Below are 20,152 nucleotides of genomic sequence, written 5' to 3'. Positions count from 1 at the left end.
GTAGATTAACATCATATCTATATCAAACCAAAATTGAACTGCAGGATCAATTCAAAGATTATGACCTCTCTATTATGCCCACAGCACCAAACTTGCACTCCCTAATTGTAACACTTTCCTCCTGCTTTCTCATAAATTAGAGTAGCCTCAGGGGAAGCACCAGAACAACCTTGGGTCATTGACAATATTAAGGAAGCTAGACCCCCAACTTTAAACTGTTCTAATGGTCCATACAGGATTATTTCTGCAATGTCGTCTCATTCTCAAGATATAGCAATTGCACTAAACAATAAATATATTTTATTTGTGCCTAGTATGAACAATAATTTAAAACTGATCTAGACTCTAAAGGTAACATCAGATAAAATGATGAGTTAGTGTTAGTAACACAACAAGCCAGTACTGGTCTGCCTCTGAAACTCACATACATGAAGGCACACCCACAATAAATAAAATAAAATAAAATGTCAAACTTCCACAACAAATTTAATCAGCCATTTTCACTTAGAATAACCTATACACTTCTGCAGTATAGAAGACATGTGGTAGGTAAAGGAATTCATGCTATAGTTTAGGAAAGTAATCTTCCTGAAGAGTAGCTTGCACATTGCAATTTATAATGTAAATTACAATGCAATTTACAATGTGCAATGTAAACCCATGAGAGTATTGCTTGTGTTGTAGATTTATGTGACATCACAATTTGTATATGGAGGGCTGACAATAGTGAATTCATCCCAATAATAATAATAATAATAATAATAATAAAAACAGAGGCCATAAATATTTTGATAGCTCATAATGGGTTTGCTTCAATATCCTCAGTTGTGCAGTACACAGTAGCATCAGATACATCATGCATATGACTGGACACTGACAGAGAGCATTGATTGCATGTGGGCAGCCTAGGAACTGGGGTTTCAAATGCTTCTCAATATAGAAATGGTTTACATCAAAAGGCACTGTAAACTCTTCCCAATCTTCCTGAAACAGTGCACTTTCTTAACTGTGCTGGAACATCCAAAGCAATTGGAAAACTTCCCCGATACTAGTATTTTTGTACATTTTATGGTTTAGGAAATGGAGTTGGCAGGCATGGATGACAAGGAATTTCCAGCCTGGATCCCAAAGAGAAATTACTTTACTGTTGATAATGGAGTTTAAATTTTACTCAGTCACACATAGCTAAGAAAGGGGGGGGGGGGGTGACCTCGGGGGGGGTGACCTCTGTCTGCACTAATATCACTCCAATCGAACTTAACTACAACAAAAACATCTGTTACAGAATGTAGGCCTATGACTCTAACACTGTCACTTTTCTTTCCCTGTATGATTTTAGAACATATTTTGCCTGATGAAGAAGCCAGTGGAACTTTGAAAGCTTGCATAATATATTTTGTGCATTTTAGTTGCTCCCCCCAAAATATATCACTGTTTTATGGATTTTATATTTTGTTATCTTTTGCTACATGGCCAACACAACTACCCCTGAATTTATTGGTAGCTAAGAGTCAGTGTGGTACAGTTGTTAAGATTGTGGCACTGGGGCTTAGGATCTAAGTTCTAGTCTCTATTGAGAAACCTGACATCCAGGTTCTGGGCCCCACCGAACCATAATCTTTTAAAATGAACTTGGACCAGTAATACTCTAAGCCTGACATCACTAGAGGAAAAGTGGTGTGTGTGTGTATCTATCTGTGTGTGTGTGTGTGTACACACACACAACTAATAAATATATTGTTGTCATAAAGTTTTCTTGAAAGTAAAACATTAGATGATAACTGGTCTAAGGGTCCTCAAACTCTGTTTTGTAAGTCTTCAAAAGCAAGGGGGAGGAATCTAATCTACTATAAAAGAAACAAACCAAAATAAAATTGAAGAAAATTGCACAAATTACACGTGCATTTCATGCAGGGTCATCTCGCTGACCTACCATTTTCTGTGAGCCATTATTATTATTATTATTATTATTATTATTATTATTATTATTATTTTATTTCCCTTTTTTACTGAAAAATGGGATTGAAGGCAGCATACAAATCAAAGTAAATACACAATATACATATAAAGTGCTATATACAATATAATTAAAACACAAATATCAATGTTAAAAATGAATTAAACTATTAATAACACTAAAAACAATTTAAAACATACAATTTAAAATTTAATTGTACTATTTTAAATTTTTAGAGCACCCTCTTAAAAGCCCTTTCTTTTAAAATGTTCAGTTTTCAAAGCCAAATGCTAAGGCCAATTCCCATGTTTCTTAACAAATTACCATGCCAGCTACAGTCTGTTTACCAGTGTATATACTGGGCCAAATCGAACAAAGTTAACATTAGTAAAGAAATCAAAATCAAAAACAAATTAATACGATATTCACTTACCTTAGTATAGTCTATTAAGTTTCCTTTAGCTTGAGCCTTTAAAAGCACAAGAATAAAGGTTAAAAGTTTTTTCACTTCCTAGATATGAATAGTCTGCACTTGTATGAGAATCTTTAAAGGATGGCTTTACCTTTCAAACTAAACAATAGAAAAGAATGGGAACAGGTTTCAGAACCCCACATGGCCTGCCAGGTGTTTTACAAGCCCACTGCTGCTGACAGCCTTCTTCAGAAAGTGGAGTCCAAGTAAGATGGTTTAAGTAACAGTTATATTAGTGTACTTCTCCCCTGTGTCTACAAGAAAGTGATTGTGACAGATCTATGGATAGCATAAACATGTCCCTCAGCCCTATGCAGGCATTAAAATTTACTGTTCTATGAGAGAGAATGAAGATGCCTCCTCTGATGCTATCCTGTCTTCCCCCATAAATTGGAGAATGCCAGTAGGCAGTGGGAAGCCAGCTCTTCTTCTTTTTTTTAGTACAAAAGGAAAAAAAAAGACCCTACAGCAGCAAATACAAGCCTGAAGAATCAGACAGAAATTCCTATCAAGGAACTCAAACTTTCAAGTTTTTCGAAACTCCCAAAAGGGCCAATTCTGAAAGAGTATTGCTTAAGGTTAAACCATCCCTTAAATAAAAACATCACATTCATTAAAACAGACAAGAACATGTATCAGCTGTATTCTGAGTTGTGTTTCCTGCATCATAAATGAACTAGCAGTTTCTTCCCCTGTGCTTTTTTCCTACTCTGACTTTAAAAAGTACAGTGGGGCCTCATTATCCGCAGATTTGCCATCTACAGATTTTAATTATCTGCGGATGGAAAGCCTGCATTGTCCCCAATGGCAATATGTGCACATGGCCATGCCACCATTAGAGACAGACCCAGTGTCCCCAGTAGCAGCATGCGCATATAGCCACATCTCCATTAGGGACAATGGGTCTTCCCCTGAAGTCCTGTTATCCCTAAGGGCAGTGCCACCGCATGCACATGCCACCACTGAGGACAATGGGATTTGAAGTCCTGCAGATATTTGTATCCATGGGGAGGGAGATCTGGAACGGATCCCTCGTGGATATTGAGGTCCCACTGAGCTTAGTTGTTGAACAAATAAAACTGTTGTTGAGTGGAACAGAACACTTGCATATTTAAATAAAATTTAATTACATAGTTTAATAAAATTCAACAGAGTCTAGTGTCATGAATAGTGACAAGAAGTTACCATAATTGTGTTAGATTTCAAACACAGAAGTTACATATTGTAATTTCCATTTCTTTCTTCCAACACTTTATTACCACAGAAACTAGATTATAAAAACTCACAAAATTGAGAAATTTAAAAATAAATTTGGTGCTGTATGCTGAGTGAAAATAATGAATTATTATAACTAATATTCTTTTCTAGTAGTGACTAGTCAGATGAATATTATATCACAGTTTAATGGGACAGGAAAGTCCAGGGCGTGTATGCTTCCATCTTTCTCTGTGCTGACTGTGAGGAGTTTATTTGACTACAGTTTGTTGTTGTTTGAAGCAACGAACTATGATTAATGTTATTTGAATCAAGTCACCTTACAGTTTGTTAATGTGATGTTCACAGTAGTCACTTTATTTCTGTATATGGTCATTTCTTACCTCTTTAACCTGCTTAATCCAGGCTTCTCTTCCAATAAACTCCTGGTGTAAGATAACAGGAGCAGAATTTAAATGGAAGGCCACAGAATCATTAGAACTTTCACTAACAAATGGCTGAATGTCGACATTTAGCTGAAAGATAATGGATCAAAACATTGTATTCAATAAAAACCACACTTTACAACAAATTAATCAATGAGAGGAATACGTGGCTGTACAAAGATCATACAAAAAAGTCATACAAAAAGATGTCAACCAAAAAATACCACTCAGAATTTATTAAGCTGTTACTGAGTATTTCATCTGGTTCAAATCCATTTAAAGTCAGCCAAATATTTGCTGCAATTAGCAAACCTTTTCAAATGCATATTCAGAAATATATTGGCAAGACTAAGAGTGTCTTGTTGAGAGAGAGAGTCCGCATTTATACACCAGTATACAAATGCCTGAATCATATTAGGTATTCACAACCAGAGCAGACCCACTGAATCAACTGTTGAAGGATGAATTTATACCTACTGTAGATAAATGTGACTGATTCACTGGATGCATAGCATCTAAGGATCAATAATAGTATGTAGGGCCAAAGACTGCTTTCTGTTCCATCCCTTTGCTGGATGAGAGACCACACACTGCTGAGGACAGGTTTTGCTCTCATAAGCAACATAAGCAAGCATTTACAACATCAATGTATATAATCTTGAATAGTTTAGCAATCCACTAGTAGTTTGATACAGAATGACTACTTCAGATATATTTATCTTTTCACATGCAATTGTCTAGTCTGAATCCATATAACTGCATTTCAGTGTTCTAGTTTTTAAAATCATGTGTTATCTATATAAATAAAACAAAAATAAACGATTGACAGTTGTTCGTTATGTGAGTTTTTGAGAAGACATACCTTACGACTCATAGACATGTGCTTCCCATAATTAAAGGCCATATTCTGGATCTCTTCATCATGTTTTGCCAGTTCCATGGCAGCTTGGCAGCTCTTTGCCAGCAAGGCACTATGGGATAGGAAAACATGTTCTTTCCAAATGGATATTCCAGTGTCATCTGTGAAACCCTTTCCCTACAAACACATGGAAGGGTATTTTGAATATGATAAAAATCAAGGCAAGACAACATACAACAATGTCATCAGTCTGCTGCCTTCAACTTAGATGTGATTGGTAAAGCACTGAGTGCTATGAGATCAAAATGACTGCAAAATGACTCCAAAAGGTTTGAACAAATTTTAGCTTTTGCACAACACAAACAGTTCTAGCACCTACTACTTACTAAATTTCATTTTTCATTTTTTCCCTTTTCTTTTACAACTCTCTCCCTCTAATTCACAAACTAAACAGTTGATTCCTGTATTTTTTAATAAGTTGTTATATTTGACCTACCATTCCTACATAGTCAATAACTAATTACCTAACTACTAACTAATATATGTAATTCAATAAACGTTTTGCTAAAGAACAACAACAAAATTCCAACTGAATTCAAATATGAGTTTGGAACTCCAATTAAAGTAAAGCAGCTGCAGAAGGAAGGAAAATGGGAGGTTTAAGCACAGCTTAAGCACCCCTTTTCTCACTTAATATTTCCTCCCTGCAACTGTCCCTTCCTGCTGTTGCTCTTCAGCGAATTAGTAGCCAAAGATTCAAAACATGCCATTACATACACATTTTGGCCTAAATCCAAATGTTAATCTCAACTAGAGTAGACCCACTGAACTAATAGGAATTTGGTAAGGCAACCCTTACGAAGCTCCTGAAGATTCAATTGTCTACTTTAATTGGCACTAACAGTTACATCTAGTCCATTAAACCGCCTTAGACAGAGTCACTCATCTAAATTGAGTACACCAGCATATATTCTATGTTTATGTGATTAATGATTAAGGAAAAATGCTGGTTGCCTGACTCTGTCCCTTTGTTTGTTTGCTTGTTTGTTTTTCCAATTTTTTCTTTATCTGTTGTCCTTTCTACGCCAAAGTCTCAATATGTAACAGAGGGATCTTCGGGATCGATTTGGGGGAAAATGGAATTTGTATATGGATAAGCGATACAAATAAAATAAATTTTTTTAAAAAAGAGAGTCACGCATCTAAATTAGGACTGCCTACTCCAAGATCTCAGGCAGAGGAAAATTGTAGTTCTCCAAGCCCTTAAACTGCAGAGGCCAGAGATTGAACCTGGAACTTTCTCCATGCCAAACATGTGATCAAGTTATAATTCCTCCCCATGAAGAAATCAATAGAACAAGAGAAGTTGTGTAATAATTTTTTTTGTAGAATTCTGTGCAGAATAATTTCTCAGAGCACTTTGCAACATACAAATACAGAAAGATGACTGCACAAAATTATGCAGCAGGGAGGTTACACATTCTTGTTCTTGCATGCCAATAACGACATAGGTAGACTTACATCCCAAGCATCTAGGTATTGTTTAAGGTTTATTATGTTAATATTATGTGCACTGTTCAGAGAAAACATTGTTACTGGGCAATCAAAAACTACTCCTGCTCCTCCATCAATATAATCACTAGTACCAGCACCATTTCTATCCACCTCTCCCCACAAACTAGGTCTCAAGGTGGCTTACAAATTACAATATATACAATACAGTTTAAACATTTTTAAAAATAAACATTAAAATAGAATTAAACCATTGAAAACACTAAAGGCAATTTAAGACATACAATTTTAAACGATAAAAGCAGTTTTAAAAAACAATAAAATAATTATAGTACATCAACTTTTAAAAATTCTTTCTTTAAAAAAACCTTCAGTTCTCAAAAGCTTGTTGGAATAAATAAGTCATTGCCTGTTCAGGGGAGGATGCAAAGGAGCTATTCTAATGTTCCTAGGAAAGGAGTACCAGAGCCTAGGGCAGCCACTATGAAAGGCACCATCTTGTGTCCCCATCAGCCTGTCTATGAAGGTGGTAGGTCTGAGATAAGGACCTCTCTGTAGGATTTGAAATATGTCAATCAGCTTGAATATAAGCTGTATTATGCTTTATATATCATAAACAGCACTTTGAATCACACCCAGAATCAGACTGGCAGCCAGTGGAGCTGTTGTAACAGGGGAGTAGTATAGTTCCTTTAATCTGCCCCAGTTAACACTCTGGCTATAGTTTTGCTTTGTTTTTTGTGGGTTTTTTGGTACCAGCTGAAGTTTTCAAACAGTCTTCAAAGACAGACTCATATAGACCATATAACAGTAATCCAAATGGGATATCACAAAGACATCTGTGGCCAGAACAGGTGTCTCCAGGAATGGATGCAGTTGGCACATTACCTTTAAGTGGGCAAAAGTACTTCTGTTCCCCACAGGAATGCTTTTGCCCACTTCAAGGTTGAGTTCACAAGTACATCCAAACTGTCAACCCTGCATCTTCAGAGTGAGTGCAATGCCATCCTAATCTACCTATAAGCTGCCCAAGAAGTCCTTTGTCTTGCCTGGAAAAAGCTTCAATTTGTTCTGCCCTTTCTAGTCCATTACTGAACCCAGATACTGAAACAGGCTCCTTGGAATGTGGTAGGAAGGAGAAATCAAGTTAGGTTTCTTCAGTATACTAGTGGCAACACAACCTGAACCTCCAGACTACTGCTACCATAGTTTCATGTAGATGTTGATTAGCATAATAAACAAAACACAGTCATGGGGGATTCCACAGGGTAGCAGTCAAGAAATTGAACATGAACCTCCCAGTACCACTTTCTGAGTTTGCCCTTCCAAGAAGGAAGTCACTGTAAAACAGTGTCTCCAATTCCTAATACATAAATAATCACACACATATATATTAATTGGAATACTCTGGCATAGGTGAATTGACAGCCAACTGCTATGAAAGTTTTTCTGTGTTTTTTAAAACCAAAAATGCTTAAATTATGAGCCAAATATGCCACATTTTAGTTGCCTAAATTTAGTGTAAATACAGTTATTTGGTAGAAAAAACTACATTTCCCATTCTGGCTTTATAAAAAGTGACCAACTTCCAATGTTTTTGATCACCTAGAAGTTAAAGAAGCCAAGGCTGTAACTTGAACAAATGGCTGCATTACTAAAATCTCAGGCGAATTTTGTCACTGCCTTCAGGTTAAATAAGGCAGTTTTTTTTAAAAAGCAACCCCCACCCCAAAATAATGAAAAAAGTAACTGTAGACAAAGACCATGCCATCTAAAACAATCCAGCCCCTGTGAGTTATTTCAATTAAATTACTCAGAAACAAGTAAGAGCTAAATCTGCATGACACCATAATTTTCTAGCAAAGTATTATCTGTCATGAAATTGGTAACGAATGAAATAAAATCCTTCCATTCAGCTCTAATCTTCCTCTCTTGTGACTATTGCCAAGGAGTGCTATGTTGCAAGGGAGAAGATAATATGAGACTGATGGGAAAAGTAGTACAATTCTGCAAAGCCAACCTGCTGAACATTGTATCAAAATTCATTGCTTTCAAATATACCATTTACTTGCAAGAAGGAGAAGAGTGAGGGGAGAGAAACCACACATTTGCCACCATATAAACAGAGAGAGCAAGAACACCATAACTTCAGTTATAACTCATTTAACAGTCAAATTTACTATAATGACATTTCTTTTGTACATTTCAAATGTTACCAGAATGACAAAAGGGAGACAAAGAAAGAAAATTCAAACAAATCCAATCATTTGGCTACTGCCAATCTATTTAAAACGTGTTTTGAAAATGAACTGTTGAGAAACTTGTGACTGAGGACCAAACCTTTTCAGTGAAAATATCAGTTACAAATGCTAAAAGTTTGATGAGCCATTAACATGACAACCAGTTCAAAAATGTGATTTAATATTATTTTATTTAAATTCCACTAAATTCTAGCCTTCATTAATTTGGACACAAGAAGCATAAGATTACTGGTAGCAAAAAATCTACAAAGGAACCCAACAAGGATGGGTTGAATGGAACTCCCCGGTTTTCAAGTAATACATTAATTTTACACTTCTACTTGGGCCAGATGAGCAAAATGCTACGTTTAGTATGAACATTTTGTAGGCTTATCAACAGATGTTTTCCTTCTAAAGAAGGCATTAGATTTAAGCACAATATAACAACAGAAAAAGATCTACCAAACACTATTTCGTTCTATATAGTTCACTTCAACAAGAATCCTGAATAAGTCTGTAGTATTCATGCATATCCCTCCCTCATCATGTGAAGCACTGGGTGGGTACTAAATGGGCAGACAGACAAAATATGGCAGCTGTTTTCTCTTGCCTCACCACAGAATGAATGAAGAAAAGAAGGTGGAGGACCCAATGATATCAGGAAAGGTTCTGATCTACCCAACAAACACCCTCCCTATCGATACAAGTGCAGAAAACTCGTGAAATATATCTGCCTGTATGTTGCTCATTTCATAGAATCATAGAGTCGTAGAGTTGGAAGAGACCACAAGGGCCATCCAGTCCAACCCCCTTCCATGCAGGAAATCTCAATCAAAGCATCCCCAACAGATGGCCATCCAGCTTCTGCTTAAAGACCTACAAGGAAGGAGACTCCACTACACTCCGAGGGAGTGTGTTCCACTGTTGGACAGCCCTTACTGTCAGGAAGTTCCTCCTAATGTTGAGGTGGAATCTCTTTTCCTGTAGCTTGCATCCATTGTTCTGGGTCCTAGTCTCTGGAGCAGCAGAAAACAAGCTTGTTCCCTCCTCAATATGACATACCTTCAAATATTTAAACAGGGCTATCATATCACCTCTTAACCTTCTTTTCTCCAGGCTAAACATCCCCAGCTCCCTAAGACGTTCCTCATAGGGCATGGTTTCCAGACCCTTCACCATTTTAGTCACCTTCCTTTGGACACGCTCCATTTTCTCAATGTGTGTTTGAATTGTGGTGCCTAGAACTGGACATAATATTCCAGGTGGGGCCTGACCAAAGCAGAATACAGGGGCACTATTACTTTTCTTGATCTAGACACTATACTTCTATTGATGCAGCCTAAAATTGCATTGGCCTTTATAGATGCCGCATCACATTATTGACTCATGTTCAACTTGTGGTCTACTTGGACTCCAAGATCCCTTTCACACATAGTCTCATTCAGCCAGGTGTCCCCCATCCCATATCTGTGCATTTCATTTTTTCACCCTAAGTGCAGTACCTTACATTTCTCCATGTTGAATTTCATTTTGTTAGCTTTGGCCCAGCTTTCTATTCTATTCAGGTCGTTTTGAATTTTGATCCTGTCCTCTGGAGTATTAGCTATTCCTCCTTATTTGGTGTCACCTGCAAATTTGATAAGTATGCCCCCAATTCTGTCCTCCAAATTATTGATAAAGATGTTGAATAGCACTGGGTCCAGGACAGAGCCCTGTGGGACCCTACTGGTCACTTCTCTCCAGGATGAAAGGAGCCATTATTGAGCACCCTTTGGGTTCGGCCAGTCAACCAATTACAAATCCATGTAACAGTTACCTTGTCTAAGCCACATTTTACAAGCTTGTTTGCAAGAATGTCATGGGAAACCTTATCAAAGGCCTTACTGAAATCAAGATATACTATATGCACAGCATTCCCGTCATCTAACAAGCTGGTAATTTTATCAAAAAAAGAGATGAGATTTGTCTGGCAAGTCTTCGTTCTTTGAAACCCGTGTTGACTTTTTGTGATTATGGCATTGCTTTCTAGATGTTCACAGACTCTCTGTTTAATGATCTGCTCTAGAATCTTTCCTGGTATTGATGTCAGACTAACTGGACAATAATTGCTGTGATCCTCTTCCCCCCCCCCCCCCTTTTTGAAGATGGAGACGTTTGCCCTCCTCCAGTCTACTGGGACTTCTCCTGTTCTCCAGTTCTCAAAGATTATTGCCAATAACTTTGAGATTACATTTGCCAGTTCTTTTAATATCCTTGGATGTAGTTCATCTGGTCCTGGAGACTTATATTCATTTAGATTAACAAGGTATTCCTCTACTATCTCTTTACTTATTCTGTGCTGAAATTCCCCTGTTCTGTCCTCTGCTCCATTATCCTCAGGTTGAGCACCCTTTTCCTTTTCTGAGAACACAGAGGCAAAGAAGGTGTTGAGTAATTCTTCCTTTTCTTTGTCCTCTGTTAGCATTTTGCCATCATCTCCACACAGTGGCCCTACCATTTCCTTTTTCTTCCTTTTGCTGCAGACATACTGTATCTCCAAAAGCCCTTTTTACTGTTCTTAATCTTTCTAGCAAGCCTGAGTTCATTCCGCACTTTAGCTTTTCTGACATTACCCACACACAGGGTAGCTATTCGTTAGAATTCCCCTTTGGTGATTTCCCCATTTTTTATACGTGTTCTGCTTAAAAGTTAGCTCAGCTGAAAGTTCCTTAGTCATCCATCCTGGTTTCTTGAGACATCTCCCATTTTTCTTCCTCACTGCAACTGTTTGAAATTGTGCCTTCAGTATCTCCCTTTTGAGAAACTCCCATCGTCCTGAACTCCCTTCTCTTTTAGTATTTCTGACCATGGGATCACCCTCAATACTTCTCTAAGTTTACTGAAATCTGTCCTCCTAAAGTCTAGAATGCGTGTCTGACTATGCCTGGCTTCTCCTTTCGATTGTATAACAAACTCCAGGAGAACATGGTCACTTCCACCTAAGGATCCCACCACTTGCACCCCATTAACCAAGTCATTCTTGTTGGTTAGGATCAGATCTAAAATAGCTGATCCCCTTGCTGCCTCTTCTACCTTTTGGAAAATGAAATTGTCTTTGAGGCAAGTGAGGAATTTGCTAGACCTTGAGGATTTGGCTGAGTATGAATTCCAGCAAATATCAGGATAGTTGAAGTCACCCATCACTACGTCTCTCCTTCCTGAGTGTGTAGTCATCTGTTCTAGAAAGGTGTCATCAAATTCCTCCATCTGACTGGGAGGTCTGTAGTAGACTCCCACCATAACATCCTTGTTGCTTCCCTCCCCTTTAATTTTTATCCAGATGCTTTTCACCTGGCTTCCAGTACTGATGTCTTGGATCTTTTCACTGGTGTAAATATCTCTGACATATAGTGCTATTCCCCCTCCTTTCCTATTTGGCCTATTTCTCTTTAAAAGGTTATATCCCTCTATTTCTACATTCCAGTTATGAGACTCATTCCACCAGGTTTTAGTAAAGCCTATTATATCATATTTGCTTTGTTGTACTAGGAGTTCGAGTTCATCTTGCTTATTTCCCATGCTCTGTGCATTAGTGTAGAGACATTGCAGACTATGGATCTTCTTTACTTGCTGCCTGTGCAAGTTATTTTGCCTCCCACTGTTGGGTCCTTGCACTATTTGTCTTGTTTCCTCTATGTCAGTTTGACTATTTTCTCCATCGCTTTCGCCTTCCATAATATTGTCTCCCTCCCCCACGGAACTCAGTTTAAAGCCCTCATGATCAAATTCTTGAGACTGTTGGCAAAAACATTTCTTCCAACTGGCGTGAGATGCACATACTCCTCAGCAGGGAAACTGTGACATATCTCTCTCTCTGTTTGTCCATCTAGGAGTTCAGTGCTGGATGTTGTAAAAATGTTGTATCCTTTGCAAGGACCCCTTAATATAGGAATTTGAAATACGTTCTTTAGATTTAATGAAATTATCAACACAGTCAGCCCTTAGAATCTGTGGGGGTTCCATACTGGACCCTTCCATGTATGTAAAAAACCACAAGACCCATTGAGCATTCAGTACCCATTGAGTGCTTCACATGATGAGGGACATGCATGAATACTAGAGACTTATACAAGACTCTTACTGATGGGAATTGTATAGAATGAAGTAGTGTTTTGTAGATCTTCACCTATAATTATGGCCAATCAAGTCCTGTAATTTTCAATGGCTGCAGCCATGTGCATGTGCAGCCACTGGGGTAATAAGGCCTGCCCATTGCAGATGCTTGGATGTGGGTGGATTGTATTAATAATTACTCCTACGTTAAGCAATGACACAAATCCTTCATTAAAATGTGGTTTAATTATATATATAATTCTGAGCATGAGTGGTGACAGGGGGATTTGAATAAAGTGGTGAATGACAGTTGATGCAGCTGAAGTAATTAGTTAGAAAGAAGAATGGTGTGACTAAAGTGAGGATTACGGTTGAGACAGTCAATCAGCCAGGTTTAGGACAATGTGCCTATAACAGCAGGAATATAAATTGCATACTATTTCACATAGGTACCTTGAGAGTATCTAGGAGATTCCCACAGTTGGTGGCCACAGTAGTAGGACAGGAAGAGGTCCTTACATTGGTAACAGAGGGGAAACCCTCACTCTTGGCGGTAACTGAAATTTGTGGAAATCTTCACATTTGATGGCAGCAGGTATTTAGGTAGAGAATCACACCTGGTGGAAAACTGGTGGGTTGCTAAACCCCTACAGTGGCCCATCCATTCCCTCCAGTATTCTTGGACTGCAACACACTTCATTCCCCTATTACTGGCTATGCTAGCCAGGACTGATTGGAGTTGTAGGGCTACACATTCACACATTTCCCAACCCATGACACATTTAAAATAGAAATGTAAGGATGTCCCTCCCCCACCTCTACAAGTTCAACTTGGAAACTATGATCACATTCAAAATGGCACTTCAGAGCATTTCTCAAGTATTATCAAACTTTAGATTCTATTTCAAATTTTAAATGAAATATCCTCCCGATCTTGACTCATTTGTAGCTACTAGGGCAGATTACAAAATGTTGACAATGTAATGGAAACAAAACAGCTTTCTAAGATATAATTTAAAATATGTACATTTAAGACTGAACCACATGGTTGCATTCTGGACTTAACCTTGGAACTATGGTGTAGGATCTGGAAATGGAGCACACTAGCTATCTCCTGCAAATTCTGCCTGAACCTTCCATACCCCAAATCAGCACTACATGACTACTGGTAAACCTAAGTAAAAGAAACAATTCTAATCTCATTTGGAGAACTCAGACTAAAACCTACAGGCTGATTCTGATCTGTACTCCTAGCTAAACCTATCTGTAAATCATCTGCAGTAGTTGGCTAAAATATTTGGATATCCCAACTTCTTGAGCTTCATTAATTCAACTGAACTAGTTAATTTATCCCAATGAAATATGTAACCAATGAACTCAAATGCAAATACATTATTCCTTTTCTTACCACCCACTGGGCTATAAAAACAAAACAAAACAAAATCCCAGAAGACAAAATAATTATTTGAATTAAATGTATGAACTACTATAAACTAAAGTTTCTCAAGTCAAAAAAATGTTCTAGATGTGTTGCAGTACATTTTAATTTTGATACACCACAATTCATTCCACTCTGTCACACAGACTACTTGGCACTGCAAACAGCAGTTAGATCTAAGTCAGAACAATGCACAGACTTTAAAAATTGCAATTTGGAGCACTCACTGTTTCAGCTATAAGTGAGATGATTCAACAATCCTTATTTTCCCATCTGTGTAGGAAAGAAGCCAGTAAAATTATGAGTCTTCAGCAGCAACACAGTTACCCTGTAAGCATCTTGCATGTGATTGATGTCTCACTTAGCAGATGTCTTACTGCTTGTTGAACATGACAGGACATATTTTATTGGCCTATTAATACATGCCTTTGATGTCTGTGATGAAAAAGGGTTAGAATAAATGGGCCTGTAAAACAAACCCTGGAGTACCTTAACACTTTTATTTTACTTAAATTTCAGAACAAACTATGTTTAAATAAAGAAAGGAATCTGCCCTTCTACAGCAGAACACATCTAAAGGAGATGAATAAGCATTGTTTTCTCTTTATTACAATGTAATTTAGGGATAGATTTACTTTCTATTGTGTCTGTCTCTTACCATGCAATCTTTCCTGCATTCCCTTCCAGTCAACCACAGAAACACATTATGAAATTCTAGCTTTGTCTGAAAGGCTTTGCACTATAAAGATAACTTGAAGGGAGCATCTTATTTACACTTTCAGAAAGTCATGTATTCTTCCTAGCTGATCTGAGAAAAGTTGGTGTTTAAAGAATCATTCCTACATAAGAACCTCTAATTTCTTAACTTAACTGGGGTGGGGAGCACTGTAGTTTCCTTATTAGTGAAGGGATATATTAATCTCTATGGTGAATTGGGCATTGAGATACTCTAGAAACTGAGTACTCTATATATCATTTATATATTTATTCACTAAGAACTCTGAAAAAACCTTGGTTGAAAGCTCCAATTTGCAGGTCCTCACAGTACGATTACACTGGGTGTTAGTGTTAAAAATGCAGAAATACCACAGCTCCACATTTGTGTCCATCTTATGGATCTTATAGATTTAGGGCTATCATTCTCATCTGGGGCTTGAGTGACAAGATAATTTCAAAGAAAAAACATGAGATAGCAAGGGTCACAGCTTCATGCAAGACCACATGCTTTTCATGCAGAAAGTCCAAGCTTCAACCATCTCCTTGTAAGGCTTCAAAAGGTTCCTGTCTGAAACTATACTGTGGACACAATATTAAGCCAGACAGACCAACACTCTAAGTATAAAGCACACTGAGGGATCGATTATCAATAGTTCAGTTGCTGCAATTGTTGCAAGTTCCTCACTGGCTAGTGGCCCAGAGCTGAAGGCCAAACATTTCGCTGGATTCTTCCTCTTACTTAGTCACTTCCTGAATCACGCAACTCTTCCACTCGTGGCTCAAGGACTGCTGAGAATGCCCACTGTTCCAACTGGCCCAAACCCATGAGAGGAAACACAACTGAACTCTATTTACATAATCTGAGAACTAGTACAGATAACCAGACAGTCTATAATGCAGCTATTACTGTACAAGCAGTAGAACAGAATGAATGCATTTCCCTCTGCAAAATCTTTACACATATACAACATGTCAGGGAAAGGATGAAGAACTTCATAAGGCAAAATGTTCAACATTTGATCCCTGTACCTATTCTCTGAAATGGCACAGCCCAGTAACTGCAACATCAAATAGCCTTCTGTTTTAGTGTAGACTAACTCAGTTTAAAAAGAAAAAAGGGAGAGAATGAATTTGAGAACATACCCTTGAATACAGCTTTGTGAAAGGCTCAGACTTACCTCTGCTAAATTTGAATTTTCATAATATATTCCTTGTACTAAATCACCAATGGCACTTGACATGATCTCTACAACCTGAAAGAAAAAGAGCAGTTTTAAGTGGGATGATTAATTACAGATCTGCTAGAGTGCTCTAAACTAAAAGAGCAGAAGGAGGCATTAATAAAGAGGAATCTTTGTACTGGAGCCTCAAGCATATTATTTCTTCTTCCTACCATATTTCAATTTAATTTAAACAATATTAATGTAATGCCCCATTTTTCCTTTTTTTAAAAAGCATAAATGAAATCAGCTGCTAGGTATGTACACATCATGATATCTTTCTCTGGGAGTCCTTTAAAAACAACAACCTCAGACTTTCATGTCTAATGCAAATAATATAAAATCAGAGTCCATAATCAGTTAATCTTTACAGTTAATTTTCATACACTGGCAACACACCATTGTGATTCTTAAGATGCCTGCCCTCTGGGTCAACAATAGTGCATTGCTGTGAAAGATTCACCAACGTGGGACTACTCAGATAGTATTTAGCAAATGATTATCTTTAGGGTTCTCAGATGGCCTACATCAAAAGCCAAAAATATTAAATCATATTCACAAATGTGAAACAACCACCACCAGAGTCTCACTGGAACTACTGAGAAAAACAAAGGTATGTATATGAACTCCCTTAACTGGGGCAGTAGTCCAAGATTTATATATACAATACAAGATCTATATATTCAATACAAGCATAGCAAACAAGAACAACTTAAGGCTATCCTTCATGCTCATAGGTCTCCTCTCTTAATCCCTTTCCTATACAGATTGGGCTGAATCCAATTCCTACCTTCCCTTTTGTAAAATTTAACACAACCTCTCAAGCATTCTCGATTATCATTACTACTGTAATTGGAAAATTCTCCCAGCCTTGCTATGGCTAAAACTTACTCACATTTTCTTGGGAAAGGTCCACTCAAAATAATGGGATTTACCCCAGTGTAAACATGAACAGGCTTGCACTCTTTTTAAAAAAATTACATCAATTTTTCAAATGGCACCATTGAAAAGTAATGCTTTTTAAAATAGATGCTAGGAATTAATATGTACTGCACCATTTAAGAACAGCCTCATTTGGGAAGGGAAAAATATCTTCTTGCTCATTCAGTAATCAGATACCTAAGGAAATATTGTAGCAATATGAGCTGCTGGTGAACTGAAAGGACAATGATTCTACAGTGTTAACCCAGATGTGTTGAGTTATTTAAGTGGGGAAGAGAGAAAAAGAGGGGCTTTTTTTGGAAAGTATCAGATAAGCCTTATGCCTAAATCCAGGAGGATTGTGTATCGCCAATAGGTCTATGAAAGCCTGTAACCAAATGCTCAGTGTCAGATTGTATTACAGTTTATACAAGCAACATCTCAAGATTCCTCTGATGGCTGAGACACTTAATACAGATCAATCACTCACTAAAAAATATTATGGTTTGTGAAAGGGTTGGAGCCCAGAGACATGGCAGTAATACGAAGAAGAAGAATTTACAAAGACACTGAGTCCTACCTCTAAATGTCAAATTGATAGTATGAGTTTTAACAATGCACCTAGCTGTAAATAGCCAGAGCTTCTCCCCATCTCCACTCCACCTACTCTGAAACTCTAGACGAGAACACAATTTAGTGAAAGATTCTTTACTTTCACCAACACATATACAAGGAAATGGAAAGTTTTACTGATTCTAAGGGAATACGGTTTTAGAAGTATCTCTATTTCTTATAGATTTAATTGCCTTTTTTTCTGTAAACAGGTTACCTTTGGGCAAAAATAACCAAATATGAAACAAGATACTAAATGATGGAACTATACTCCCCCCCCCCCCAAAGTATAAAGAGTTGTGTTAGTCATCTTAATCTATGTTGTGAGCTGCCTTGGCAACCATATTGGAAGAAAGGCAGGAAGGATATAAATTAATTAATTAACTAATATTTCCTATAATTTCTTGTAATAACACCACTGCTTAAACGTGTATTTTATGGTGTTCAAAGTATTTCATATACATTTTGTCAGACATTATGTTTTGTCTCTGTTACAAGCACCACCTAAAGTTATTATTTTGTTGTTGTTATGCATTATTATTATTATTATTATTATTATTATTATTGCAGCTTTCTTAAGTGCGCAAAACTTTACTGTGGTTGTAAAAGTTATCTAGGGCTTAGTGATTGGGAATAGACTAAACTCTCTTTCTCCATTTGCCTCCTTATGTACACATTTCTATTTGAGCACCCCACTTAATTGTATTTTGACATTATGCTAACTCCCGTTGAGAACAATCACGCACAACATACTTCAAAATGCTTGATGAACATTTTGTCTAGATCATGAATACTTGGCTAAAGTTTCAAGCATGGGCTTCCTGACTCCAAACACACACTCCTCCCTCTTTTTCTCCCCCCAGCACCCCATGATCATGCCAACAATGTGCTATAGTCAGAACTAAACTTCTAAAGTCTGCTTTACTCATAACCGTTGGAAGCCATTTAGTCAGCGGTCCTAGATAACTGGCATCTCCAGGCAGGACTGTGCTTTTGGAGACCATTTTGCCAGTCAGGCAATACTAAGGGCCTAAAGAGATGGGCAGAAAATGCTGGCTTCCACGCAGCTTGGAGGTGTGGCAATTAGATAATGCATGCTCCCAAGCCACACCAAAGCTGCACCCAGGCTGCCCAAACCCAGCCCAAAAAGGAGCAGATCATTTCCACTCCAATTTGGGACCACAGCATGTGGTTACCATGGTGTGACATTCTGTTTCACCCCTATCTTGGGGCTGGTTTATACTTGCAGAAAGTCTAGGGCCAGTCCAGAGCATTATGCTCCAGACTGGACCTGGATCAGCCACACACACCAGGCCCAATCCAGTGCAACGATGCAGAAGTGTCTACATGGACCAACTACCAGCCAGGTAGTAGTATCTGCAGGGGGTGCAGAAAGGCTGTCCAGTGTGCTGCTGCTTGTACTGAAGGTAGTAGATCTCTGACTGAATGGGTGGATGGTTTCTTGTAAATGTCACAGCCAGCGATCTAGCTCCTACACACACTCATGTCTGGATGCTTCCTGGACATCACAGACAGCAATCTAGGGGTGTGGGATAGATATGGCTGTGACTTCTACAGGATGCGTTCAACCATGCAATCTAGGAGGGGGGTCCCTATACCTCCTCCTGATTGATCACATGTGATCCCTGTTTTACCCTCAGTAGAAGCAGCAGCACACCAGGCAGCCATTCCTGCTAGCGAGAAAGCTGCAGGTGGCTCCATAGACAGGCGATGTACTGCTCAGCTCTTGGCATGTGGACAATTGGCTTGGCCTGAATCAGGCCTGCTCCAGCGGTCTACATGCCCAAAATTCCAGTCACCCTAGGGCAGTGATGGTGAGCCTTTTAGAGGCTGAGTGCCCAAACTGCAACCCCAAACCCACTTATTTATTGCAAAGTGCCATGTCCCTCTGGCTTTCTACTAAGAAACTCTGGAAAACTCTGTGCTGGGGCAACGGCACATGTGCCCACAGAGAGGGCTCTGAGTGCCACCTCTGGCATGTGTGTCATAGGTTCGCCATCACTGCCCTAGAGTTTTGTGGAATCATTGCACTTTCCATTGACTTTGCTTACTCTGAAGCAGTTGGGTAAACAGCAACAACCTGCACTACTTCCTTGAAAGTTGCTGGCCATTGTGGAGACAGATAGCACTGGCTTTGGTGTAAGTTTGGGGTTTTTCATCTATCTAGACAAGACCTTAGATGCACCATGTCTGATCTGACTTTGTGTGATGTTGTTTCAAATGGCTTCTTGTGTTAAAAAAAAAAAAGGATTTTCAATCTGTCTACCTTTAGGAACACTACCCCTGTAATTTTGTTGTTGTTGGATCTCTGAATGCCAGAGAGAATTGCAGAAAGAATTTAGAGGGTACACTCATGGCTAGGCAAGGACATGAATAGTCTACATAAACAAACAGTTCAGTCTAGAACTGTGTAGCTGACTGACAGGAGGAGAATGGAGGACTGAGTGAGGG

At 38.3% G+C, this 20,152-nt stretch overlaps 1 protein-coding gene across 2 annotated transcripts in view; it reads right to left on the bottom strand.

Moving 5' to 3' along the window:
• Positions 1–20,152, bottom strand: part of PDSS2 (decaprenyl diphosphate synthase subunit 2) — a 123,672-nt gene that overhangs the window by 10,466 nt on the left and 93,054 nt on the right. For both annotated transcript variants that reach the window (XM_089530638.1, XM_089530639.1), the window contains 4 exons: positions 16,106–16,180; positions 4,932–5,105; positions 4,028–4,159; positions 2,391–2,426 (listed from right to left, as the gene is read on the bottom strand). In XM_089530638.1, coding sequence (XP_089386764.1) covers positions 2,391–2,426; positions 4,028–4,159; positions 4,932–5,105; positions 16,106–16,180 — 417 coding nt within the window. The remainder of the gene's footprint in view (positions 1–2,390; positions 2,427–4,027; positions 4,160–4,931; positions 5,106–16,105; positions 16,181–20,152) is intronic.

The sequence above is a fragment of the Sceloporus occidentalis genome, unplaced genomic scaffold (assembly GCF_023333645.1).
Source record: "Sceloporus occidentalis isolate IW3139 unplaced genomic scaffold, rSceOcc1.0.p SCAF_6, whole genome shotgun sequence".
Lineage (NCBI taxonomy): Eukaryota > Metazoa > Chordata > Lepidosauria > Squamata > Phrynosomatidae > Sceloporus > Sceloporus occidentalis.
The sequence above is the reverse complement of the archived record's forward strand: the minus strand, read 5'-3'. Positions and strand labels throughout refer to the sequence as shown.